Source organism: Camelus bactrianus, chromosome 5, assembly GCF_048773025.1.
Source record: "Camelus bactrianus isolate YW-2024 breed Bactrian camel chromosome 5, ASM4877302v1, whole genome shotgun sequence".
Taxonomy (NCBI): Eukaryota; Metazoa; Chordata; class Mammalia; order Artiodactyla; family Camelidae; genus Camelus; species Camelus bactrianus.
Window position 1 is genome coordinate 77,524,686 of NC_133543.1, and position 26,858 is coordinate 77,551,543.

Consider the following 26,858-nt stretch of genomic DNA (forward strand, 5'->3'; position numbering starts at 1 on the left):
TGCTTATCTGGTCAGCAGTGTTGATAAAATAGGCCTTTCACAGCAACAACTTAATAGAATATTAGTTTTGAAAGGGATTTGAATAACGTTTAGTGTAGCCACTCTACCTGGTGCTTGACTGAAACATCCTAAATTTGTACAAGAAGGGAGAAAATAAAATCAGTAATGGTAATTTCTCCCACAAGGATGTTTTCCTTGCGTGTTCTTTCTTCTCTTGGTTGAATTATTTGAGATGCTTCTTTCTTATCTGATTAAGTTATTGAATGAACTGAATGAATGTGCAAATAGGGTTGACAAGTGTGAGAAAAAGTTTGTGACATATTTAAATTCACTATGATAGCCAGTATTTTGAACATTTTTGGCCATTTTATTTCTGTCTTACATAAAGCAAGGAGTTGAAAATAAGCATCAAATCTAAGCAAGTCCAATAACACAGCAGTACAGAATCAAAATTAAGCTTGACCTCTGGATGGTGGAAGTGCAATTCCTGTAGAAAGCAAATACCTTACAAGCATTAGTGGGAAATTTGAGGGAATCATCTGCAAATACTAGACTTAAGCTGTGGACAGTGAAGTACAGAATAGGGCCAAAGGAAATTCGTGGGAAAATTCAGATACTGCTTGTTTTAATATCTTTTTATATATCTTGTTTGCTAAAGCCCTTCCACCCCCTTTAATGATCATTCTATGATAGATACTTATCAGATACTTATTGATGTTAAAGAGAGATTAAAGACAAATTATCTAATCAAGACTTCCCTGATAGTGTGATTTTTAAAATGGGGAAATTATGAGTGGTTGGTTCTTTAAGGCACAGTTAGGAGCAAAACCTCAAGATTGGTTAATTTTCAGGACTCTAGAATACAGTGCTGTCCAATAGAACTTGCTATGGTGATAAAAAAAAAAGTTCTATATCTGTGCTGTCCAATATGGTAGCTTAGCCACATCTGGTTATTGAAAGCACTTGAAAGGTGGGTAGTGACTGGAGAACTGAATATTTTAAAACTTACATTTAAATAGCTTTACATGGCTCTTCATTGGACAGTGCAGCTCTTAATATATACTTATAGGATATGAGAAAGCCCTTACAGAACAGCTCATTTTGCTCAAATGAACATTTATCAAGTGATCACCTTATTTTAAATAGACATTAAATTTTAGATTCTTAGGGTGAAATGGATGGTTTTGCCTTATAGATTATAGCAAAATTCTTAATATGTGAATATATGAATTAGCTCTTAGCTAATTCAGAATTATTCCATTACAGAATTTCCATTTACATGCAACTTTTTCAGACACATTGACTGAAATGAAATACTTTTATTACCCTAAGACTATGTTAATGTCTAGCTAAATTAAACTGAAATTTACTGAAATTATTGGCCAACTTTAGGCACCAAAGCCTTCTGGATTTATGTGGTTCTAGAGAACATGAATGATTTAGGTGAGTGAAGAGTTTAATTGGGTTGAGTAAAGTATGTGTGGTGGGGATGGAGATCCCAGAGTGAACTTAGGTGTGGTGTGAGGTGAACCAGATGGAATGGAACTAACTGGGCTCAGTATGAAACTTCATTAAAGAAGGAAGTTTCTCTTTTTCTGTCACCACCTCCCAACTTACTTTTTAGTTTTCTTCTAGTCTTAAGGTCTGGGCATTTGTAGGAACTGGAAGTAAGAGTAGACCCATGGTCTGGAAATGTTCTGCGTCCACTGCAGGCTATTGGCTTCCTTATGGAGTTCTTGATGGAAATGAAGATGTTTCTTCAAAGCATCTTTTCGCCTAAGGAAAAACAAAACCCACAATCCCAACACTGATTAAACATCCTAGAAATTGTCCTTATAAACTAGTAGAAGAATTTTGGATTTGAGTAATCACCAGTTAGGCTCGGGGGCCATTCACCTTGCATTTTAGTGGAAGATCATACTCTGTTCATTTAGTAACTTTATATATGAGGTTTAGAGCATCATGAGCCTCCTAGTGGAAGAGTAAGAGAAAAGGTGTAACAGTTCTTAAACTCGAATTGCTGGATGGAACTCCTTTGTTTTAGAGGTGAGGGAACAGGGCAGAGAAGTTGAAGTACCTGGGCCAATGTCACACAAGTCAAGGCAAAATCAAGCCGGTTGGCATAAAGTTCTCCTAACCCTTAGTGAAATGAAGTTCTACCCCTCACACAACCCTTTAATTACTTAGTTTTCTGATTTCAGCTATTTGGATTACTGTTTAAAAAACTGCTCAACTTCCTCTCATATTACTTGGGAGTTTTCATTTTGTGGACTATTGTGACTTCAATAGCTTTTGGTTTCAATACTTATGAACCCAGCCCTACTGCTATGATACATGGGATACATAATTTTGAAATTGAATCAAGACTTCCCTAATGATCTATATTGTAATTCACATGACAGTTGAGGAACGTCCAGGAGAAGAACAACTCAAGGTTAGGTGGAAAACCTTGAGATAGAGTTGTTCTGGCTTCTTTTTCTGGTCCCCTAAAGAGTGTTTAATAGCCTAGATTCAGCTTAAGTTGTAGAAAATAAATCTCAAGGGGTAAACTGTTTACAGTTGAGATATAAGTTACATGGTTTTCTGTGTGGGCTTCTTTTGATGGTTCTAAAGAGGGATGACCATCTGTTGCTTCTAGAGGACCTAGTTTTTAAACAGTCAGTTGAAACCACATTACTCAAGAGAGTCTATTATCAGAAAAATGCAGTGATCATTACTGTTGTAAGAGAATGAATGGGGAAATGCTGTTGGCCCCTGATGGCTGATTCTGTGCATTTTCTCCTAACAAGGCCTACCTCTCTGACCTCGTCTGGAAGTATTCTTTGTGCCTTGTTCACTTCATTCCACCCATGCTGACTTTATTTTATTCTTCCACCATGCCAGCCTCATCTGTTTCTTTGAACCTTTACACTTAATTATTTACTTGCTGGGATATTTTTCTTCCAGTGTTTATGTGGCTAACTCTTTGTCATTCAGGTTTTACCTTATATATCACCTCTTAGAGGTTTTGCCCTGGCCAACGCATTTAAACTTAGCCCCCTGCAATCTTTAAAATTTTTCTGAATAACATTGCCAGCTTAAAAAAACTTTATATTTATTTGCTTAGAGTCTGTCTCCACACCTCCACCCCATGGGAGAAGAGACATCTGTCTTGCTTACTTCTGAATTCCCAGTGTCCAGAATAGTGTTCGGCACATAATAGGTACCGAATAAATACTGAGAAAGGCAATGGTGCAGAATCAGGGGGTATTAGATCTGGTCCTGACACTGTCCCTAACTCACTGTTAGCCCTGATCAAGATCCTTCTTTCTGGGGCTCACCCTTCACATCTGTAAACCAGAGGGTTGAGGTAGATGAACTCTAACTCCTTTCTGGGTTCAATACGAGTTATATAAACCATGAAGAAATTTTGTGACATTTGCAGCAAAAGAATCTGTTTTTCAGTTTCTTCCAAGCCATGCTTTTCGGAAGTGGGAAAACGTCACTTGTCCAAAGGCAGTGCAAGGCTGGTACCAGCAGCAGGCAGTCAAGCCCTTGAACAATCTCCCCATGGCAACTGCGGCCCAATTACTGAGTACCTGGCTTGTTCCTGGGCTTGTTTCATGGCTTCCTCCAAAGCCAGTCTTGCTGCTTCCTCTTCCTTTTGCTGTCTCTCCTCCGCTTCCAGCCGAGCCTTCTCCTCTGCTTCCTGTTTCTGCCGCTGGTACTCCAGCCGTTCTTCTTCAGCCATTTCCATCAGGCGCCTTTGTTCTTCTGCTAACTGCATTTCCAATTCCTTCTGCCTTTGCTTCTCTGCCTCTGCAGAACAGAAAAGTGGGTAGGCTCAGCAGGGGTCTCACTGGAGGAAACAATTCTCTGCTCCAACTCTCAAACCTGTCACTCCCAGGGACTCCCAATGAGATACTCTGCAGCTTACCTGCAAGCAGGTTGCCAGATCCTCTGTGGGGATTACCCCGGGGTTCATTTATTAATTTAAGCCCATTATCAAGCACCTACTCTATGCAATTAACACAAAATGTTGAGGGAGAATTTTCCAGAACCTGGTATGCTCATGGGTGGTATGCAGATGGGTTGGGGATGGGCATCAGAGCAGGGTCTGGAGAAAACCTGGTGCTTACTCAGCTGGACTGACCAGTCTAAAGAGTGTCATCTGCTGAAGTTGTTTCCTATTCCTCAAACTTGAGATTGTAGAGATACCATATATCAGCACCTGAAAGCCTGCCCTGAAGCTATGCAGATGTTCCCTTTCACCTGCTAGGGAAAGATACAAGGGTATGTCTCTGTTTAGGGGCTCCTGAGCAGTGCTGCAACGGCAGCCGGGGAGGGGAGGGGGAGGGGAGGGGAGGGGCGGGCCCCACCCCAGGAGATTACTGAATGGGGAGTGGGACCCAAGAGTCATTTGCACAGCGAGTCTTTCTAATTTTGATGTCCCATCTCAGCTCACTAGAGTCACATGTTAATCACCTTGAAAAAAAGTGAGCGTATCCATTTAGAGTGCTCACACTGAGACCTCGGATAGGAATAATTCTGGGGAGAATCAAATGAACACCCACAGTGAGATAAAAATATTTCTGTCCGAGTAGACAGGAGATGCAGAGCGCTCCAGAGCCCCCCTCACCAGCCCTCTCAGCTTCCTCCTGCTGCTTTTTCCTCTGCAGGTCCTGCAGTTTCCTGCGGAGCTCCTCCTGCTGCTGCCGCGCTCTCTCCCGGGCCATCTGCAACTGAAGCCACTGCTTTCTCTCCTCCTCCGCCTGCCGCTGCCTTTCTTCTTCGAGCTTCTGCTTCCTCAAGCTGAGAAAAGCCACAGATTGGTCAGGGAGATGGCAGAAAACACTGGGATGCCATGATGGGACGAGGGGTGCCTCTAGTGGAGGCTTTGCAGGCTGCAGGCCACACAGCACCCCATTCAGAGGAGACTGGTATTGTTTTTTCCAGGGGGAGGTAATTAGGCTTATTTATTTTTAGAGGAGGTGCTGGGGAATTGAACCCAGGACCTCATGCATACTACGCATGCACTCTACTACTAGAGCTATACTCTCCCTGCTGAGACTTGTATTTTGAGGGAAGTCTGACTGAAGAGCAGAACACAACAGACCTGGAACTAGAAGCCGGAACGTTTCAGCACAGCACTGGGATCTGGGGTGGAGGCCTTAAGTTCCCAGAGCTTCATCTGCTATGCTTATCAAGTGGATTCTGAAATTCCTGTCTCACAGCGTTGTTGAGAAGATTGAGTGAGTCCAGGCCAATGGAAGGGCTTAGCGCAAGGCAGACAACGTGGCAAGGGGTGCAACAAATATTTGCTGGACTGGATCTCAAAGCCCTCCCAGGAGTATCCTGTGAACATCTATCTGGAGTACCCCTGATGGTTTAAGACACAACATCTGTGGTCCAGGTTGTTCGTGGGGTTACCGGGGATGGAGAAAAACGGGACATGCTGATTTACTTGAGCGCATGAGCTTCAGAACCTACTTTTTCCCTAACGGAGGTCAACCCTTGCCTTTGTCTTCTGCTTTCTAACAGGGCTGTGGCCTCGATGGCGGTCCCACCCACCGGATCTCTTCCGCGCGGATTCGCTGCTCCAGCTCCAGCTCCTCCTTCATCTTCTCTGCCCTCTCCAGCTGCTCCTGCTGGAGCCGCCTCTGCTCCTCCTGCTCCCTTCTCTTCCTCTCCACCTCCAGCCGTCTCATGTGGGCCCGCTCTGCTCGCAGCCTGTCCCGGGAAGCTCTCTCTTGCTCCCTCTTAGCGAGGAGGGCCTACGGAACCAGAGCAGTTCTTAGTGCAAGGGACAGCGTGGTCATCACGGTAAGCCTTGTCTCAGCAGCGAGCCCTCCTCCATCCTGCACCATGTTGCCTCTCATCCGAGATTAAGTGGTTTCCACCCTCTGACCACAGCCATATAAACTCTGCCACCACTGGCCTGGCTGGGCTCTGGGGTCTGACTGACCTGGATCCAAGTCTCTCTTGTTTCAGAATTTGGGGATCACAACTTACTTTCTCTGATATTGTCTTCTTCTTGGCTGTTACCAGAATTAACTGAAATAGTGAAAATGCCAACATAATGTCTGGTACGTTGTCCATCCAGATGTGCTTTAGAATCGATTGCCCAAGGAGCTTCTAAAAATTACTTGAAGTTAAGGCCCCACCCAGACCAATTAAATAAGAAAACGTAGGTGGGAGGCATTGGTGGTTTTAAAAAGTACCTTGAGGTGATTCTAACCTGAAGCCAGGGCTGAGAAACACAGGTTTTAGACATAGGCTGTTTTTAGGGGCAGTCTTAGGAGTCAGATTCAGATTCGTATTTAATCCTATGCAAATCTGCTTTTTCAATGAAAGGTTCTCTCAGTTTATGTAAAAGTTGTCTTAACTTTCTTTTTCTTCCTGATACCTCCGCCTCAGTCAGAAATATGCCCATGAGGGGAAACTTGAAATGCAACTCTTCCATGGGAACTCTGTGTATCGAACTTGGGGTGGACACTCCCTTGTTTTTTAGCCTTTGCAGAGGCAGCACCATACTGTGGCTTGACAAAAAATCCAGAAATTCTGAAATCAGAATAAATTTAGAAATTCTGGCTTAGAAAAGTTCTGCCCACAGCTTAAAATTTTCATCTGCTGTATAGAGCAGAATTCTGTAGAAGAGGCGGCTGGGAAGATTGAGAACTATAAAGGAAAAATCTTGTTGGGCTGTAAAATAAATAATACATAATAATTTAAAACAGTGACAAGAATTTTGATTTTGGAGTCGATAGAACTGAGTTTAAGTCTTGGCTCTACCACCTGATGGTTGTGTTAACTTCTGGCAACAGACATCTAACTCCCTGAAGCCTCAGCTGCTAGGTCTGTAAAATGGGACTAATCATACCTGGCTCACAAGTGTGGCTATAAAGAGTAAATAAAGTTCAGCAGAATTGGACCATATTTGCATGGAACTTACGTGATTTTAACCATAGTGCTTTAGTTGTGGGTACTTTTGCAGTGTTTAAAGATACTTTTTTTTTTTTTTTTGTACAAGACCTCAAAACAGAGTTAGTTCAGCACCTGGATCTCAATGGAAGAAATAGTGACTTATTCCAACAGTAGAGGAAAAATTGGCTGTGTTGGCCTTATTGAGAGATATATCTGTATGGTATTATTTTTGGTGAATTGCTGAGATTTTCAAGGGTAATTTTCCTTATACTCACTCAATTTTTCTCTTAAATACTCAACATCAGAATCAAAACATTAGAACAAAATGACACTTACATGCAAAAAGCACATTGTCAAGGCAGATAGATGTGTGTGTATAAGTTGCCTGTGGCTCAGCTGTGTGCCACAGAAAAGCAGATGAAAAATGGAAGAATTTCTACAATCTTTGGGAGACAGGCAATTCATGTGTTCCAGGCCAAGTCAAAGATACATGCTTGTCTCTAAGGCCCAAACCCAGCTTTCCCTGTAACTGTGAGGCCTGTATCTGTTACAGATGGGTGCTGTGCTAACTTCCTGCTTTTTAAGGAAAGGGTGAGTACATGCCCTGGCAGTTAGGGAACCTCACAAAATGCATCATTGCAGGGGGGCTTTGCCATCCTGTGTCTTTGATCAGGTCCAGCTTCTTAAAAGGTCAGAAGGTAACAAAGTAGAACAAATAAAGCAATTATATAGGAGAACTGTTTCAGTAACTGCAATATAATTTGGGGCAGTTTTTCCTGCCTTTGCAGTGGTACCAGTGAGGACAGAAATCCCTCTGGCCAAGTTGAGAATATTGGACCCTACCTTGGAAGGGTCCTCATGGCTTCTCTCTTCTTCAGATTCCATGTTTCCAGTGACAGCTGCAGTCTGGGTAGGTGATGACCTTGCATCTATAGAAACTTGACTCTCAGGAGCATCAAATTTGGAAGAAAGCCAGGGATCCTCTATCACGGAAGAGAAGAAACCTCCATCTGAGGTGTCTTTAGTTTCCGCAGAGTTAATGACATCAGGCCCGCTCAGCTCTGCTGCCATTTCCAGATTCCTTTCCTTTCGTATCCTTTTCCTTTTGGCTCCTGTTTTTTTTCCCTTGTGAATTGGCTCTGATTTCTTTTCAGCCTTTGATTCCTTTGGCTTTCCTGGGGGAGAACAATCAGGGATAGAGACATAGCTAAGTAAACGTGATCTCTGCATCCTTTTCAATAACTTTTAAACTTCCGTGTGAATGGAACCATCTGGGTGCAGATTCCTGAGCCCCACTCCTAGAGTTTGATTCTGTTGGAATCTGCATTTTAACAACCACTCCAAGTGTTTTGAGAAGAGTAGTCCACAGAACCACCCTTTGAGAAATTGCCTTATCCTATTTGGATCAACTGTAATTCAGCAATCTTTCTATTGAAAAAGTTGTTTCACTCTAACCTATGGTGGGAGTGAGACTCTCTGGAGGGGAGACCCGTAGACGCAGTTGGAAAACCATGCCTCGAGAGTCTAGCTTGAGGTTGCTGCTTTGTAACCTGGCAAAATTTAAACCTTCCATACTCATCCTCAATTCACTTCTGGTGGCCACAAGTATTTCCTTTTCCAGTCTTGCCAGTGCTACCCAAGTCATGGGCTGCAACAATGTAAACTGAGCAAGACTTTATAAAGAAAACCTCAAAAACAAATCTGGCCCAGGAGACTATCCAATGTCATCCTTTCTGAAAGCCTTTGATTTGTCTCCAAGGTCTTCTGAGTCATGTGGCCGGGAAAGAATGGATGTAGGTTTTAGGTAAAAGAAAAAGTCTTCAGAAGCACAGGAACCTGAACTCCTTGTAAGATTCAACACAGGGAACCAAGAAGAAAAATGGTAGCTGGGGTCACCATCAGAGCATGTTGCAATCTTCCCCTTCCCAAATGCTCTCACGGCCCAATTCTCAGATAATGATATAGTTATTATTCACAGAGGCAGTGTTTGTTTGTGAGGCATGAGTTTGGAATCAAATGGCATGTCCAGACCCTGGGTCTACCACTTTACTGTTTGATCTGTTTGATGTTACGCAAGTCACCCAACCTCTCTCAGGTTATATGATACATGATATAATAATAGCACTTATGGAGATGTTGTGGTGATTTCATGATGTTATAAATGCAGAGCTCCTAATACAGTGGGTGCTCAATTTAATAGGTGCTAGTATTAGTATTACAATTTTCTCTCTTGTTGATCACAGGTCTCTAGGCACCCCCAGTTTCCTCTATCCCTGTTTCCTAAGATGCTGACAGGAAGTAAGGCTGCAACACCATCTTAGCTGTGGTAGTCAAGGAGACTCAAAACATATTGGTTCCATTGGATCCATGCTGATTCTCTGTGACACCTCCTGGCCCCCATTAGGTGTCTTCTCAGTGGTCCCTTACCGACAGCGGCCTCTGCTTCCCTATGGATCTTTCCTTCTCTCTCACCCTTGGGCTCCTTGGACTTATCTGTCTTGGTTCTTTTCTTTCTCTTGGCTTTGTCAATCAGTTCCATCTCCTAAAGATGAAAAATTAAGGAAAGAGACCATGATATGTGTAAAAAGCAAGGGAAAAGAACCATCAAATGAAGATTATGTTGAACAAGACAGAATGGCTTAGAGTGGAATTCATGTGGGTTCCAGATGAAGCAGGAGAGTGAGTCTTAGTGTGGATCTAGTGGGGAGATCCTATGTTTCAGCTTTTGATATAATTTCATAGGAGAAAAGAGAAATAGAATATGCTTTATGATCTGCCCCCCTTTTTTGATGCTAAACCATGATCTACAGAGCTGGATCAAAGTGAAGCAATTTTCAACTTTGATAGATTGATGTTGCCATGATCAATGGTTAACTAGTTTAATCAAAGCCAGCTTTATTCACTGCTGCATCATTTGGTAACTTTTGGGAAACTTCAAGCATTTGAAGGCATGTCAGTCTTCACCTTTCCCCATAGGCTGGAACAATAGGAGTTTCTTCCTAAGAGGGATGGCAGAGGGCCATGACTTCCCGCTTAGTACTGTGATTATGTGACATAATAGAAATATATATTTGGTCTTCATCCTGAGCCTCTGACATGAGCTCCTAAAACCCTTGTACACACATACCTCAGAGATATTGTGGGTTTGAGTCTAGACCACTTTAAATAATGTGACTATCGGAATAAAGCAAGTCACATGAATATTTTTGTTTCCCAGGACATATGTAAGTTTTGTTTACTTACGTATAGTCAATGAAGTGTGCAATTGTGTTATGTCTGAAAACGTACATACCTGAATTAAAAAATGCTTCATTGCTAAAAAATGCTAACCATCATCTGAGCCTTCAGCGAGTCATAATTTTTTTGCTGGTAGAGGATCTTGTCTTCATGTTGATAGTTGCTGACTGATCACGATGGTGGCTGATGATGGTTGTGGTAGCTTTAGCAATTTCTTAAAATAAGACAATGACGTTTGCCACATTGATTGACACTTCCTTTCATGAGTGATTTCTTGGTAGCATGCCACACTATTTATTGCATTTTACCCACAGTAGAACTTCTTTCAAAATTGAAATCAATCCTCTCAAACCCTGCCACTGCTATATTAACTAAATTTATGTAATATTCTAAATCCTTTGTCATTTCAACAATCTTCACTAGGAGTAGATTTCATCTCAAGCAACCACTTTCTTTGCTCATCCGTAAGAACCAACTTTTCATATGTTCAAGTTTTATCATGAGATTGCCCCTATTCAGGCTCTGCTTCTAATTCTAGTTTTCTTGCTAATTTCACCACATCTATAGTTACTTCCTCTACTGAAATCTTGAATCCCTTGACGTCATCCATAAGGATTGGAATCAGCTTCTTCCAAACTCCTGTTAATGTTGATGTTTTGACATCTTTCCATGAATCACAAATGGTCTTAATGGCATCCAGAATGCTGAATTCTTTCCAGAGGGTTTTCAATTGACTTTGCCCAGATCCATCAGAGGACTCACTATATATGGCAGCTACAGCCTTACAAAATGTATTTCTTTGTTTTTTTAATCAACTGTACATAAATTAAAAAGCAAGCAAACAAACAACCCATTTAAAATATGGGCAGAAGAACTGAACAGACATTTTTCCAAAAGAGGAAATGCAGATGGCCAACAGGAATATGAAAAGTCGCTCAATATCAGGGAAATGCAAATCAAAACCACAATGAGACACCATCTCTCACCTGTCAGAATGGCCATTGTCAAAAAGAACACAGGTAACAAATGTTGGCAAGGATGTGGAGAAAAGGGAACACTCGTACATTGTTGGTAGGAATGTAAATTGGTGCAGCCACTATGGAAAACACTATGGAGCTATCTCAAAAACCCTGAAACAGAACCACCACATGGCCCAGCAACTCCACTCCTGGGTATACACCTGAGGAAAACAAAAACATTAATTCAAAAAGACACATACACCCTGCTATTAACAGCAGCACCACTTACAATTGCCAAGACATGGAAACATTCCGAATGCATATCAATAGATGAATGGATAAAGAAGATGTAGCACATATATGCAATGAAATACAACTCACCCATAAAAAAGAAGGATATTTTGCCATATGTGGCCCTCCATTCACTTTTTTTTTTCACTTCAAAAACCAGAATTTTATAGCTGGCATAAACATTTCCATTGCATCAAAAACAACACAATACCAGGGGGAGGGTATAGCTCAGTGGTAGAGTGCCTATCTAGCATACACAAGGTCCTGGGTTCAATCCCCAGTACCTCCATTAAAAAAAAAAAGACAAATCAATTAAAGAACTTAATTACCTCCTCCACCAAAAACAGCAACAAAATACCTAGACATAAACCTAACCAAGGAGGTTACCTATACTCTGAAAACTGTAAAACACTGATGAAAGAAATTGAATATGATACAAAGAAATGGAAAGATACCTTGTGCTCTTGGATTGGAAGAATCAGCATTATCAAAATGGCCAGAGTACCCAAAGCAATCTACAGATCCAATGCAACCCCTGTCAAAATACCCATGGCATTTTTCACAGAACCAGAACAATTCCAAAATTTATATGGAATCATAAAAGACTCTGAATTGCCAAAGCAATCTTTTGTAGGTTTTTTTTTTTTCTCTTTCTTCTTTTTGTTCTTATTTCTTGTGGTTTGATGACGAGAGAAGTTCTTTTAATACTTATTGTAGCACTGGTTTGGTAGTGCTGAATTCTTTTAGCTTTTGTTTATCTGTGAAGCTTTTGATTTCTCCTCAAATCTGAAGCAGAGCCTTGCTGGATAGAGAATTCTTGGTTGTAAGTTCTTCCCTTTCATTACTTTAAATATATTGTGCCACTCCTTTCTGGCCTGTAGAGTTTCTGCTGAAAAATCAGCTGATAACCTTATGGGAGTTCCCTTGTATGCTATGTGTTGCTTTTCTGTTGCTGATTTTAATATTTTCTCCTTATCCTTAATTTTTGTCAGTTTGATTACTATGTGCCTTGGTTGTTCCTCTTTGGGTTGATCCTGTGTGGAACTCTCTGTGCTTCCTGGATTTGGGGGGCTGTTTTCTTCCCCAAGTTAGGGAAGTTAATGGTTATTATCTCTACAAAAATTTTCTCAGGTCCTTTCTCTCTCTGTTCTCTTTCTGGGACCTCCTACAGTGCAAATATTAGTGTGCTTCATGTTGTCCCAGAGTTCTCTTAAACTATCCTCATTTCTTTTCAGTCTTTTTTTTTTTTCCTGTTCTGCAGTAGTGATTTCCACTAATTTGTCAGTGATTTCCACTAATTAGCTCACTGATCTGGTCTTCTGCCTCATTTAGTTTATTCCTGGTTCCTTCTACTGTGTTATTCATTTCAGTGATTTTATTCTTTAACTCTGTTTGGGTATTCTTTATATTTTCCAGCTCTGTTAAAAACTGTGCTCTGTACATCTGTACTCCTCTTGAGTTCTCTGAACATCTTGGCCATCATTACTTTAAACTCTTTCTCAGATTAAATGCCTATCTCCTCATCACTTACTTCTTCTTCTGGGATTTTTATCTTTTGCTTTGGCCTGGAAGATATTCCTCTGACGCCTCATATTGTCTATCTTTCTATTTGTATTTTTAGGTAGGTTAGTTACATTCTTTTTTTTTTTTTTTTTTTGGTAGGTTAGTTACATTCTTGATCTTAGAGAAGTGGCCCTCTGTGGGAGATGTCCTATGTGTCCCGGCAGTACACTTCTCTCTTGCCACCCAAGGGCCAGGGTCCAGCCAGTCCCAGTGTAGAGTCTGGCCTGTGTTTGTGGATTCCTTCCACAGGCTTTGGGATTGTTGTTTTCTTATTTCTGTTATCTGCCCTATGGTGGATGAGGCTGGACTAGAGGCTTATGCAGGGTTCCTGGCAGGAGGAGCCGGTGCCTGCCCACTGCTGGGTGAAGCTTGGTCCTGGACCTCTGGCATGTAGGGCCATGTCTAGAGGAGTCAGTGGCTCAGGAAGTCCGCTGATGGGTGGGGCTGTGTTCCCACCCAGTATGTTGTCTGGCCTGAGGCTTCCCAGCCCTAAAGCCTACAGGCTGTTGGGTGGGGCCAGGTCTTGGTGCTAATGATCCAATTGAGATGTCAGCCTCCAGGAAAGCTCATGTAGATGAACACTCCCAGGATGTCCACCACCAGCTTTTATGTCCCATGAGTGACCTGCAGCTATCCCTTACCTTCCTAGGAGAACTTCCAAGACCATCAGGCAGGTCTGGTCCAGGTTCCTGTGAAAGTACTGCCTCTGCCCTTGGACGTGGCTCACACGAGATTCTGTGTGCACTTCCCAAGAGAGTGAAGTCTCTGTTTCCCCCAGTCCCGTGGGGCTCCTGGAGTTCAGCCCCACTGGCCTTCAATCCTTCATCTTCTTCCCAGCGCCAGAACTCCTGGCTGGGGAGCCTGTCATGGGGCTCAGAACTCTGACTCCTGTGGGAGGGCCTCTGCAACTTAACTATTCTCCAGCTTGTGTGTCACCCACCCAGAGGGTATGGGGTCCGATTATATCATGAGCATAGTCCTTCTACCATCCCGCTGTGGTTCCCTCTTTATGTTTCCAGTTGATAAAGATCTTTTTTGCTGGGTTCTAGTCTTTTTTTCCCCAACAGTTGTTCAGCAGTCAGTTGTGGTTTTGTTGTAGTCGTGAGGAGAGGCGAGCTCGTGGTCCCACTACTCTGCCAATTTGACCAGAAGTCACAAAATGTATTTCTTAAAAAATAAGACTTGGAAGTTAAAATGACCCCTTGATCTGTGCTGCAGAATGCTGTGTCGGCAGCATGGAAACAACATTAATCTTACACATCTCCGTCAGAGCTCCTTGGTGACCAGGTGCATTGTCAATGAGCAGTAATGTTTTGAAAGGAATCTTTTTTTCCTGAGCAGTATATCTCAACAGTGGGCTTAAAATACTCAGTAAACTATGTTGTTAACAGATATGCTGTCATCCAGGCTTTGTTCTTCCACTTAGAGAGCACAGGCAAAGTTGATTTGGTATAATTCTTAAGGGCCCTAGGATTTTTAGAATGGTAAATGAGCATTGGCCTCAACCGCAAGTCACCAGTTGCATTAGCCCCTAACAAGAGAGTCAGTCTGTCTTTTGAAGATTTAAAGCCAGGCATTGACTTCACTCTACCTCTGGAAGTCCTGGATGGCATCTTCTTTCAACATAAGGCTGTTTCATGACACTGAAACTCTGCTGCTTAGTGTAGCCACCTTCATGAATGATCTGAGATAGATCTTCTGGAGAACTTGCCGCAGCTTCTCCATCAGCACCTGTTGCTTTACCTTGCACTATTCTGTTATGGAGACAGCTTCTTGTCTTAAACCTAGTGAATCAACCTCTGCTGGCTTCAAACTCTTCTTCTGCAGCTTCCTCACCTCCCTCAGCCTTCACAGAATTGAAGAGAGTTCGGGCCTTGCTCTGGATTAGGCTTTGGCTTAAGGGAATATTGTGGCTGGTTTGAGCTTCTATCCAGACCAGTCAAACTTCCTCCATGTCAGCAATAAGACTGTTTTGTTTTCTTATCATCGTTCATGTGTTCTCCAGAGTAACACTTCTTATTTCCTTCAAGAACTTTTCCTTTGCATTCACAACTTGGCTAACTGGTACAAGAGACCTAGCTTTTCGGCCTCTCTCAGCTTTCAACATGCCTTTCTCACTAAGGTTAATCATTCCTAGGTTTTGATTTAAAGTGAAAAATGTAAGACACTTCCCTTCACTTGAACACTTAGAGGGTTATTAATTGGCCTGACTTCAATATTGTTGTGTCTCAGGGACTAGGGAGAATTGAGGACAGGGAGGTGGAGCAGTCAGAACACATGTACTTACTGGTTAAGATCACCATCTCATATGGGCATGGTTCATGGTGCCCTAAAACAATTACAATGGTAGCAGCAATGATCACTGATCACAGACCACCACAACAAATATAATATTAATGAAAATAGTTTGAAATGTTGCGAGAATTGCTAACATGTTACAGAGACATGAAGTGGGCGAATGCTGTTGGAAAAATGTGCTGGCAGACTTGCTTGATGCAGGGTTGCCACAAAGCTTCAATTTGTAAAAACACATTATCTGCCAAGTGCAGTAAAGTGAAGTGCAATAAAACGAGGCATGCTTGTGATTTCTGGAGCATAAACATGAAAAGAGTGCCTTTTTTTTTTATTGAAGTGTAGTCAGTTTACAATGTTAGTTTCAGGTTTGCAGCAAAGCGATTCAGTTATACATATACATACATACACATATATATTTTCAGCTTGTTTTCCATTTTGGCTCATTACAAGAAATTGAATATAGTTTTCTGTGCTCTACAGTAGATCCTTGTTGTTTATCTATTTTATATATAGTAATGCGTATCTGTTAATCCCAAACTGAAAGGAGTGTTTTTTGTTATGTATTAGCAAACCCCTTTCTATATGTATAACTGAGTCATTATGCTGTAAACAGAAATTAACACAACATAGTAAACTGACTATACTTCAGTTAAAAAACAAACAAACCCAAACTCCTTTCAATCACACCTGGGATTATGTTAATGAGGTTATTTTGGAAAGTCCCTAAAGTGGGGAGGGGGCTGGTTGCCAGGTGAACCAACCATGTGATTAGAGGGTTGGACCTTTGAGCCCCCTGCCCCTCCCCCCACCTCAGAGGCAGGGAGAAGGGCTGGAAATTGCATTAATCACCATTTGCCAGTGATTTGATCAATTATGCTTTTGTAATGAAGCCTCCATAAAAGCCCTAATCAAAGGAGTTCAGATTGCTTCTGGGTTGGTGAATACATCCATGTGGGAGGTGACACACCCCAAACTCCATGGAGACAGAAGCTCCTGTGCCTGGGACCCTCTGGGCCTTGCCGTATGTATCTCTTCATCTGGCTGTTCATTTGTAATCCTTTAAAATATCCTTTGTAATGAATCAGTACTAGTAAGTAAATGTTTCTCAAGTTTATGAGCTGTTCTAGCAAATTATTGAATCTGAGGAGGGGGGCGTAGGAACCCCCTATTTATAGCTTGTTAGTCAGAAGTACAGGTGACCACCTGGGACTTGTGATTGGTGTCTGAAGTGGGGCAAGCATGTGGGACTGAGCCCTTAACTTGGGGGGGTCTGTGCTAACTCTGGGTAGTGTCAGAGTTGAATTGTAGGACACCCAGTTGGTGTCTGGAGAGCTGGAGAATTGGTTCATGTGGGAAAAACCTTCATGCATTTGGTGTCAGAAGTGATGTGAGTGTAGGAAAACTGAGTTTCCTTTTAGTACCTTTGTAGAAGTTAGAATGGATACCCCGCCCTTCAGAAGGATGCAGCCCAATGCTGGGGTGTGGGGCATGGTGAGTGGACCACAGAGTGGGTTTCAGCTCCCACTTCCCCCCTTTGCAGATGCCCTTGTGTAGTAAGCAATCTGTATAACTGTGCCTGGTGGCCCTGATGGGAGCTCCTTCCAGGTGGGGTTTGGGACCAAGCTCCTAGGTGTTTACACTCACATGACTGATGCTGGCTGGTGTCTGCTGTTTGAACAGTCTTGGTTCAGTCTTCTCTTCTTTTCCTTTTGGAAGAAGAGCTGTGTCTATGGGACCCAACGTCTCTGGGGAGTAAGGCCCATGTCTTGGGGGTCCTCTGTGCAGATGGTGCACATTATAATCTCTGCCTCTTTGAAAAAGCAAAACAAGAAGACCAAACTAAAGAAAAACTCTGATGTACACACCACTATATATAAAATAGATAAACAACAAGGATTTACTGTATAACACAGGGAACTATATTCAATATCTTGTAATAACCTATAAAGGAAAAGAACCAGAAAAAATATATGCATGTATCTGAATCACTCTGCTGTACACCTGAAACTAACACAATATTGTAAATCAGCTATACATCAATTGAAAAGAAAAAAAAAAAAGAAAAACTCTGGTGGACAAGGAAGAGGGAAAATGAACAAACATTGATTGCTCCTCTGTTTTCTGCCGGGCACGGCACAGTGGTGGGCATTTTACACACTTGGTCAGCCCTCTTTTTCCTAACACATCCCTGAATAAAGGGGATTAGAAAGTTTAGTCTTCACTTTTGGGACTCTCTCAGGCTAAGTTCTAAACCTTAGGGAGAAGGAGAAAGAGTTTGCCTCTCTGGGATTGCATATTTCTGCCTTTAATCAAATGCCATAGGGTTATCTAACTGAAATTTCTTCTATCAAAAGCTTAGCTGAAAAAAGTGACCTTTAAGAAAGATTGTCTTAGGAACATGTGCATATCCATCCATTTCTTTATGCCCTCTGAATTCTATTCTTGATGGAATTCAGCCACCAAAAGGTCATGTGCTGTGTTAGTGCGGCCCCTTGTAGAACCGCTGTCACTGACTATGTGCCTTGAGGATAATTGACTTATGTCCTCCGGGTAAGAAGGTCACTAAGAAAGAGCCACATGGGTTTTAGCAACAGCTGCAAGCAGCAGCTACTGTGTGCCAGGCCTGGTCCTGGATGTTTTATTTTTCAGCTAAATCAGTATTATGGTTGCTGTGCTGGGCCTTCCTATAGAAACTTGAGAAATATTTGTTGAATGAGGTAAATAGAATTTCCTGTAAATATATGAGTCTTTAAATCATTCAATGTCACTCTATAAAAACTCATGGAAGAAGTATCCTTTAGAATTTAGTGCTTTATTTCCCCTGAGGAACAGGCATGCTGCAAATGAGAACCACAAACCTGACAGTGTTGCTCCTTTTTTTTTTTTGCTTTCACATTCAGTCTGAAAGTCTGAACTTTAGTCACAGTGACTAGAATAATGACTTCTGTGGAGTGTTGGTGTTCTTTTTTCTTTTCTCCAGACTAAAAACAAAATTCTTTTTGATTATCTCATCTTTTTTTTTTTTTGGTAGGGAGGCGGTTGCTGTTGTAAGCAGTTTAAATCCATTTTGGAAAAGATGAGCTATAAAAGCTAAAAAATGGAATTCTTCAGATAGCTGCCTCACCACCCGAGTGCCCTTCTTCCTTTGTTCCCAGGGAGTGCTGAGCCTTTTGACCCAGGAGGGAATCCTTATACCACAAGGCAGATGAGGGCAGGGTCTTAAGTCACCGAGGCTCATGGGAGGTCACAAAAGGCTACAGTTCCAGCTGCCACTGCCAAACAGGGCTTAGGTCAAGTTACTGGGCCTGACGGGCCGAGCTGTTGGTCGGTGAGCTCACAGTAAGCACATAGCGTGTAGGAAGCACTCAATACATGGTAGCAATTTGTATTAGTATTGTTGGTATTACTTATTTTACTCAAAGCTGAATGAATGCTGAAAGGAGACACCAAGGGTGAGCTGATACACCTCAGCTTTCTAGGTGTGTCTGCAGAGCTCAGATACATGGACAAATGGGGAAAGCTGCTTCCACCTTATTAGAGTTCAACTTTGCTCTTCACCCACCCAGCCAAAGAATATGTTTCCTACTTAAACATATTCACAATCCTCCTCAAGAATCCTTGTTTCTTAGACAATAGTTTAATTCTGGTTGTCAGAACATGTTGTTGGTTACTGGAGAATCTTCATGCCTCTTAGAAAAAAAAAAGAAATGAAATTAATTAAAAACAAAGAGATGTCCATGTCATTACAGCTTTGAACACTTACGCCTTTTGGACAGTATTTGCCTCGGGGATCTGGATGTGGTCAGCCAGCGAAGCACTAAAAAGGTCAAGGGTCATGCTCCCTGGCTCTGGGTCTGTGAAGACAAAGAGCATCCTTCATCAGCAAAGGATAGCAGGCAGTGGTCCCAGATGTGGGAAAATATCTACCTGGTGAGCAATCAATGGCATGCAAATTAGCACAACAAGGTATGTTATACCTAGGAAATTAGCAAATGCTGCAAAAACTAGTGCTGACACATGGCAACTGACATTAAAATCAGTAAGCCCCTTGGGGAAAGTGATATGACAGTACATATCAAGATCTAGAAAAACGTTCTTGTCTTTGATCAGGAATCTCACTCCTGGGTGTTATAATAGGGAAATAATGCAAAAGCAGAAGCAAGCTTTTTGTACAAAGTTATTTATTACAACATTATCATTAATAATGAAAAATTAGAAACAGCCAAACAATAGGAGGTTGAGGAAGTAACTTACAATGCATTAATTTGACGTTTAAAATTATGGTTGAAAAGGTAAATCAGCAATATGGAAAATATGATATAATGACGAGTGAAAATGTAAACTATAGAGCTGGTGTTAAAACTCTGTAAAATATGGATGGAGTGGGGTATAGCTCAAGTGGTAGACCACATGCTTAGTATGCACGAGGTCCTGGGTTCAATCCCCAGTATTCCCTCTAAACATAAATAAATAAACCTAATTACCCCCCCCCAAATAACAATAATTTAAAAAACCCTGCAAAACATGTATGTAGGTGAATAAGAGCTGGAAGAGAAAACAGAGAAAGGAAATAATATGTTAGATTGAGAGGTGTATATATGTTTAAATTTTTTCTTAAAACCCCAGTGTGGTTATAACATTGAAAAGAAAATTGATTAAAAAACAAGTGTTATACTATGCGGGCTTATGCCGGCTCCACAGCTGCACTTCCTTTGCTGGGTGCTCTGAAGACCACATTGGGACATTCTCTCAGAATGAGAGGAGTCTCCAGCCTAAGACTTCATATTAGACTACGCCACTTTTATTTTAGTTACTTTAAGCAATTTTTAATCATGAAAGATATATTTCATTGCCAAAAAATTAAAAAACATAAGGCTAAAGAAGAAAAAAGTCCCACAATCAACACACAATTATTGGAATGAGTACAAAGGCTGACTATGCTAATCGCTGACAAGGAGACAGGGGACCTGGAACTTTCATTCACTGCTGGTTAGAATGTAAAATGGTACAATTGCTTAGGAATATAGTTTGACAGTTTCTTAAAAAGTTAAATACTAGATTAGATATACCATATCCTCCAACCTTTGTACTCCTATGTATTTTGCTCAAGAGGAATGAAAGCGTATGTCCATACAAGGGCTTATACACAAATGGTCATAGCAGCTTTATTTGTAATAGCCAAAAACTTGAAGCAGCCCAAATGCCCACCAACAGGTGAATGAATAAACAAGATAGTGTATACATACAATGCAATACTACTCAGTAGTAAGTAGAAATGAAGTACTGATACACTCAACAACATGGATGAATCTCAAAAGAATTATGTGGAGTAAAAGCAACCAGACAAAAAAGGGTATATATGGTATGTTTCCATTTATATAAAATTCCAGAAAGTGAAAACTAATCTATAGTGACAGAAAGCAGATCGGTGTTTGTAAATGAGGGAGACTGGAGTTGGGTGAGGCATGAGGAAACGTTTGGGAGAGATGAAATGTTTTACCTTGATGGTGGTGATAGTTTCATGGGTGTATACATATATCAGAACTTACCTAGTAGATCTTAAAAGTTCTCACCACAAGAAAAACAGTTGTAACTGTGTGTCCTGACTGATGTTAACTAAGCTTATTGTGGTAACCATTTTGCAATATATACATATATCAAGTTATTATGTTGTATGCCTTAAACTAATACACAGTGGTAAGTCAGTTGTATCTCAATAAAACTAGAACCTTCCCCTCCAAATTATACCAATGTTTAATATTTTAGTGGAAGAAAATTGTTGGTTGAATAATTTTACGTTCTATCAAATAATTATACATCATTAAAATCTAAAGAAAAGGGAAGTTTATTGTATTAACATCTGCATTAAATAGTACTATTTAACACTTAAAACTTATCCAATTGTAAATTCAAATAGGTGTGATTTATTATAAGGCCTTTTTGATAAAGCTCCTTAAAAACTTAACAAAAATATATTAATACAAGTAAGGTATCTATACAGTAAAGGAAACCAAAAAAGACAATCTATGGAATGGGAGAAAATATTTGCAAATGATGTGACTGACAAGGGATTAATTCAAAAATATACAAACAGTTCATACAAGTCAATAACAACAACAACAAACAATCAAAAAATGGGCAGAAGGTCTAAACAGACATTTCTCCAAAGAAGACATACAGATAGCCAACAGGCACATGAAAAGATGCTCAATATCACTAATTATCAGAAAAATGCAAATCACAATTACAATAAGGTATCACTTCACACAAGTCAGAATGGCTATCATCAAAACATATACAAATAATAAATGCTCAAGAGGGTGTGGAGAAAAAGGAACCTTCCACTGTTGGTGGGAATGTAAATCGGTGCAGCCACTATGGAGAACAGTTTGGAGATTCCTTAAAAAACTAAAAATAGACTTACCACATAATCCAGCAATCCCACTCTTAGGCATATATTCGGAGAAAACTCTAATTCAAAAAGATAGGGGGGAGGGTATAGCTGGTGGTAGAGTGCATGCTTAGCATGCATGAGGTCCTGGGTTCAATTCCCAGTACCTCCTCTGAAAATAAATGAATAAACCTAATTACTTCTCTCCTGGAAAAAAAAACCAAAAAGATATATGCACTCTAATGTTCATAGCAATACTACTTACAATAGCCAAGACATGGAAGCAACCTAAATGTCAAAGATGTGGTATATATATAAAACAGAATATTACTTAGCTGTAAAAAAAAATGAAATAATGCCACTTGCAGCAACAACGGATGGACCTAGAGATTATCATACTAAGTAAGTCAGGCAGAGAAAGACAATTATCATATGATATCACTTACATGTGGAATCTAAAATAACAATACAAATGAATTTATTTACAAAACAGAAAAAGACTCACAGACATAGAAAACAAACTTATGGTTACCAAAGGGGAAGTGGGGGAGAGGGATAAATCAGGAGTTTGGGATTAGCAGATACATACTACTATATATAAAAAAGATAACCAACAAGGACCTACTATATAGCACAGGGAACTAATGGGAAAGAATCTAAAAAAGAATATATGCATATCACTTTGCTGTACACCTGAAACTAACACAACATTGTAAATTAACTATACCTCAATTAAAAAAATAAAAAAATTGAATTAAGAAAAGTTAAAATAATAACAAAAAACCCAAAGTATCTAAAGTAGTGCTGGCACTTGGTAAAAACAACAAGAACCAAAAAATCCCTTACTCATGACTCCTCTACCCATATACAACTACAGCAAATATTTTGTTGTATACAGTTTCATGCATATATAATAAATTTATACTCATATTTAATAGAATTGATGAAATAATATACATATAATGTTAACCTACTTTTATGTTATTAGAATTTCCCATATCATTAAACATTCTGAAAAATGATTTTAATAACAGCATAGCATTTCATCATATGGATGTACTATAATAGACTTAAACATGTAACTTTGAAAATTCAGATTATTTCAAATTTTTTATAACTAAAAAGAATTTGGCATAGCATATCTTTGAAAGGGATGTTTCTGATTATTAAAAGACTTACTCTTTGTCAACATCCATGATTACTGAAGGATGTACAGTCTTAAAGGCACAATATCTACTGCCAATAGCTCCCCAGAAAATTTGTACTAATTTACACTCCAAGGAAATGATCATTCATTTTTTCGTTTATCACATGTTTTCTAAATACTTAGAAAGTCATTGTGTCAGGTGCTGGGAATACAGTGTTGAGTAGGATGGACACACACCCTGGTCTCGGGGAGCTTAAATTTCAATGAGGAAGACCAATATTAACAGAAAACAAAACAAAGCAAAATAATAAAGAAAACTTACTGAAAAGAAGGCTCTAATATTCAGTCGCTATTTCTCTCACTTTGAGCAGTAGATTCTTGCATTAATTAATTTATTTTTCTTCAATTTGGTTTATTTAAAAGTGCTATAATTTTAGAGAAATATTTGAAAAGAATAAGTTTACCTGTCATCACACCAGCATATTTCCTTAATACCAGTTTATCCATTTTTTGAGTGTTCAGTGGTGTCAGCACCGCCACCCAGGGGAGTTGGGTTCCCTTTTGCCATTCCCAGACATTAAGGGTGGCATCTCCTGTCTCACACAGCAACTAGAGTTTGGACTGGGGACAAAATTGTTAATGTGTGTGGTGGTTGAGGAAACTGGGAAGGTTGATTGGGGTGGTACCTTTGAATTTATTTTGTCCTGGATCATATGTAATATTAACAGACAGTGGGAGCTGATTTAAGTATGTTTTGTGATTTAAGAGGAATTCTGGGAGAGTTTCTTCCCCTAACAGTAAACGCTGTCTCACTGAAGACCTTCACTGCTCTTCCTCGCAATTTTGAACTTCAGGTCAGGGCACCAAATGACCAGCAGAGGGCGCGTTAGTATTGACCAAAAGCTGAGGTTCTACATTGGTGTAATTTCCCCATTTTGATTAGAATTGAAACCCTGTTACTGGGGTGTGGACCATAGAAATATGTTTTATTTTGTTTTGTTTTTTTCTCTAGCAAAATAACCTGATATTTAGGAAGTACTGGAATAAACTAAGGCAGTACTTTGAATAAGAACGTACACCTTTTAACTGCCTTAAAAAAAAGGTCTGTAAAATATTTTAGGAATGCAGAGTATAGAAAAAAATACTGTATAATGATTACCCATGTACTTACCACCCAGCGTTGTGAAATCCTAACGTTTTGCCATATCTGATTCACATTTTTTTCTAAAGAAATGAAACATTTCAGATACAGTCCAAGACTTTATTGTATCACATACAAGTCTATTTCTCTCACTCTCTCTCCAGAGGTAAACATTGTCTTTAAATTTGGTAATTATCAACTGACTGGGTTCAGAACATGCTACTCCAAAATATGGCACCTTGGCATACTGAATACTTTAAGCCGAAGGAATCTGAGAAGGGGCGGGTGCAGGTTATAAGACCTGCTACTCTTGTGAGAGGTGCCTCCTTGGAAGAAAGGGGTCCCCTTATCTCTGAAGACAGAGGGTCTCTGGGAGGAATCTGAACACACAGGCCTTGCTATTTCCCTGGTTTATCACCCTTCGCTCATACCTTTCTTCCTATCACGTTTTCCGACAACCTTCCACTCTTCATCACCTAGTATAAAAATGCTCATGCTTAACCACTTCTTCAGGTCTTCCTTTCCTTATGCAGGCTCCTGTATCACATAAAATTTATATCTGATAAATTAGTGTACTTTTCTCCCGTTAGTCTGTCTTGGTCAGTTTAATTTTCAGGTCAAGCTAGGGACTCTAAGAGGGTCAAAGAAAAGTTTTCCTCTCCTATACAGTCCTCATGAATTATTTTTATATCTTTACCATATATAAGTGCACCTGTAAACAACACATATTATTTTACATATTAAAACATGTATCAATAGTATCATTTATATAACTTTACAACTTGCTTTATTTTGCTTAACATCTTGTTTTAGGTATTAATTCTCGTTAATATATGGTGTTTCCACTCATTTATTTTTAAACTGCTATACATTATTCCATTGTATAAACATATCACAACTTATCCATTTTGCCATTGATGGCTGTTTCCATTATTTCCAATTTTTTGTGATTACAAACAATGCTGCAGTGAACCTTCTTGAGTGAATTGCTGTTCACATATGAAAAAGTTTCCCTAAGGTATACCTGACAATGAACTTGTGGGGTTACAAGTTATATGCACCTTCAATTTATTGGTTATTTCCAAATTGCTCTGAATTTCTAAAACTCCACTTCCTCATCAATAATGGATGTATACAACTTTAAAATTTTTGCTAATCTGATATATATGGAATGATATTTCTTTTTGTTTTAATTTGATTTTTCCTGATTAGTAGCAAGCTTGACTAATAAATAAACGATCATTTATTTATGTTTCTTTATCTATTAATTATCTATTAATGTCTTGTACCCATTTTTTAATTTGGGTTGATTGTCTTTCCTCTATTTGTAGCAGTTTTTGCTGCATTTTGGGTACTAATACTTTGTTAGTTGTATGTACTACAGATATCATCTTCTAATTTGTGATCTGTCTTTTAACTTTATGCTGTCTTGTCAAAAACTTTAAATTTTAATATCTTTGAGTTTGTCAGTAATTTTCTTTATGGTTTGTGTTTTGAATCGTGGGAAAGAAAATTTTGCTTTCCTCAAATTCATAAACATATTCTACATTTTCTTCTAAAAGTTTAAGAACTTTATTTTTTTATATTTAGATTCTGAATGCACCTGATATTTTGTGAGGTAAGGATTAAAAAATTGGATAACCAGTTATCACAAAATTATATAGTGAATAATAGCTCATTCTTTCCCCATTTTATAAAGCCACTTTTGCTATATATCATTTCCATATACGGGTACATTTATTTCTGGATTCTCTATTCTCTGCTGTCTGTCCCTAAGTCAGTATCATACAGTCTTAAAGTGATTTTTGGCTGGGCAAACCCTTCCTCTTTTTTTTCTTTAAAATTGTAATGGCTATCATGGGCTCATCTTTATGATTTTGGGATCAACTTATCATGTTCCAGCAGAAACTCTATTAAGGATTTAAAAAATTGGAATGGAAATGAATGCATAGATTCATTTAGGGAGAACTGTCATCTTCCTATCTATGAACATTATATATAGCATTACACAGAACATTGTATTTATTCAGGCCTACTTTTATTTAATAAAATGTTATAATTTCTTCATGACAGTCTCACACATCTTTTTTTTCATTTGATATATATTTAAAGATTACATTTTCCTCCTTCCTATATAAAGTGTACCAGTAGATAACTAAATAGTAGAAAATAAAAAGTTTTTTGTTTTAGTAGGAATTTCCCAAGGAACAAGTGAAGAATGAATGATAGAATTTCAATACTGCTATTTTGCAACCTCTAATGAATTAATGGCTCTGTAGCTTCTGGCCCTGTGAAGAGACCAGCAAACATTATGTCTCCTGATGGAAGAACACAGTGCCCTCCGTGAAGTGGTCTTGTCAAAAAGAAAAACAAAACCTGAATCTTATCAAGTCTCTGGATCCAAGTACTAACTTATAGAAAATATAGAAGACAGAGAAACATGTTCAACTACACTATGAGGGCACAAGCAGCAAAATCTAGATTGTGGGAAAATGTACAGAACAAGTGATCCCCAATTTCCTAAAAATAAACTAGAAGAGAGTAAGAAAAAGAAATGGAGAAAAACCTGTAAATGAAAGGATACAAAGCCCATATCAACCAATTGCAAACAAACTCCAAAACAGTTTTAATAATTATGAGGCAGTTAGAACATTGAAAAAACTGGATATTCAATCATATTAAAGAATAGTTCTCATTTTTAGGTATAATAGTGGTAGTATGTTTATGTCAGAAGAGTCTTTTCTTGACCTTTAGAGATATATATTCAAATGTATATGGAATTTGTTTCAAAATAATCTGGGAGGGAGGAAAAAATTGGAGATGATGGTGAACAATATCGGCCAGGAGAGGGGAACGTGGGATTCACTGTGCTGTTCTGCCCACCTGTGTGTATGTTTGAGGTTTTCCATTGTAACAGTTATTCTTAAATTG

The 26,858-nt window shown here is 39.5% G+C and overlaps 1 protein-coding gene across 3 annotated transcripts in view; it reads right to left on the reverse strand.

Moving 5' to 3' along the window:
- Positions 1 to 359: 359 nt before the first annotated feature.
- KIAA2012 (KIAA2012 ortholog) overlaps positions 360 to 26,858 on the reverse strand; it is a 109,648-nt gene continuing 83,149 nt past the window's right edge. For 2 of the 3 annotated variants that reach the window (XM_074364164.1, XM_045507969.2), the window contains 8 exons: positions 19,012 to 19,102; positions 16,893 to 17,058; positions 9,331 to 9,445; positions 7,747 to 8,078; positions 5,551 to 5,753; positions 4,619 to 4,791; positions 3,579 to 3,798; positions 523 to 1,776 (listed from right to left, as the gene is read on the reverse strand). In XM_074364164.1, the coding sequence (XP_074220265.1) occupies positions 1,638 to 1,776; positions 3,579 to 3,798; positions 4,619 to 4,791; positions 5,551 to 5,753; positions 7,747 to 8,078; positions 9,331 to 9,445; positions 16,893 to 17,058; positions 19,012 to 19,102 (1,439 nt within the window). In that variant the 3' untranslated portion in view covers positions 523 to 1,637. Of the gene's footprint in view, positions 488 to 522; positions 1,777 to 3,578; positions 3,799 to 4,618; positions 4,792 to 5,550; positions 5,754 to 7,746; positions 8,079 to 9,330; positions 9,446 to 16,892; positions 17,059 to 19,011; positions 19,103 to 26,858 lie in introns of those variants that run through there. The other variant, XM_074364163.1, reaches the window with a different exon arrangement.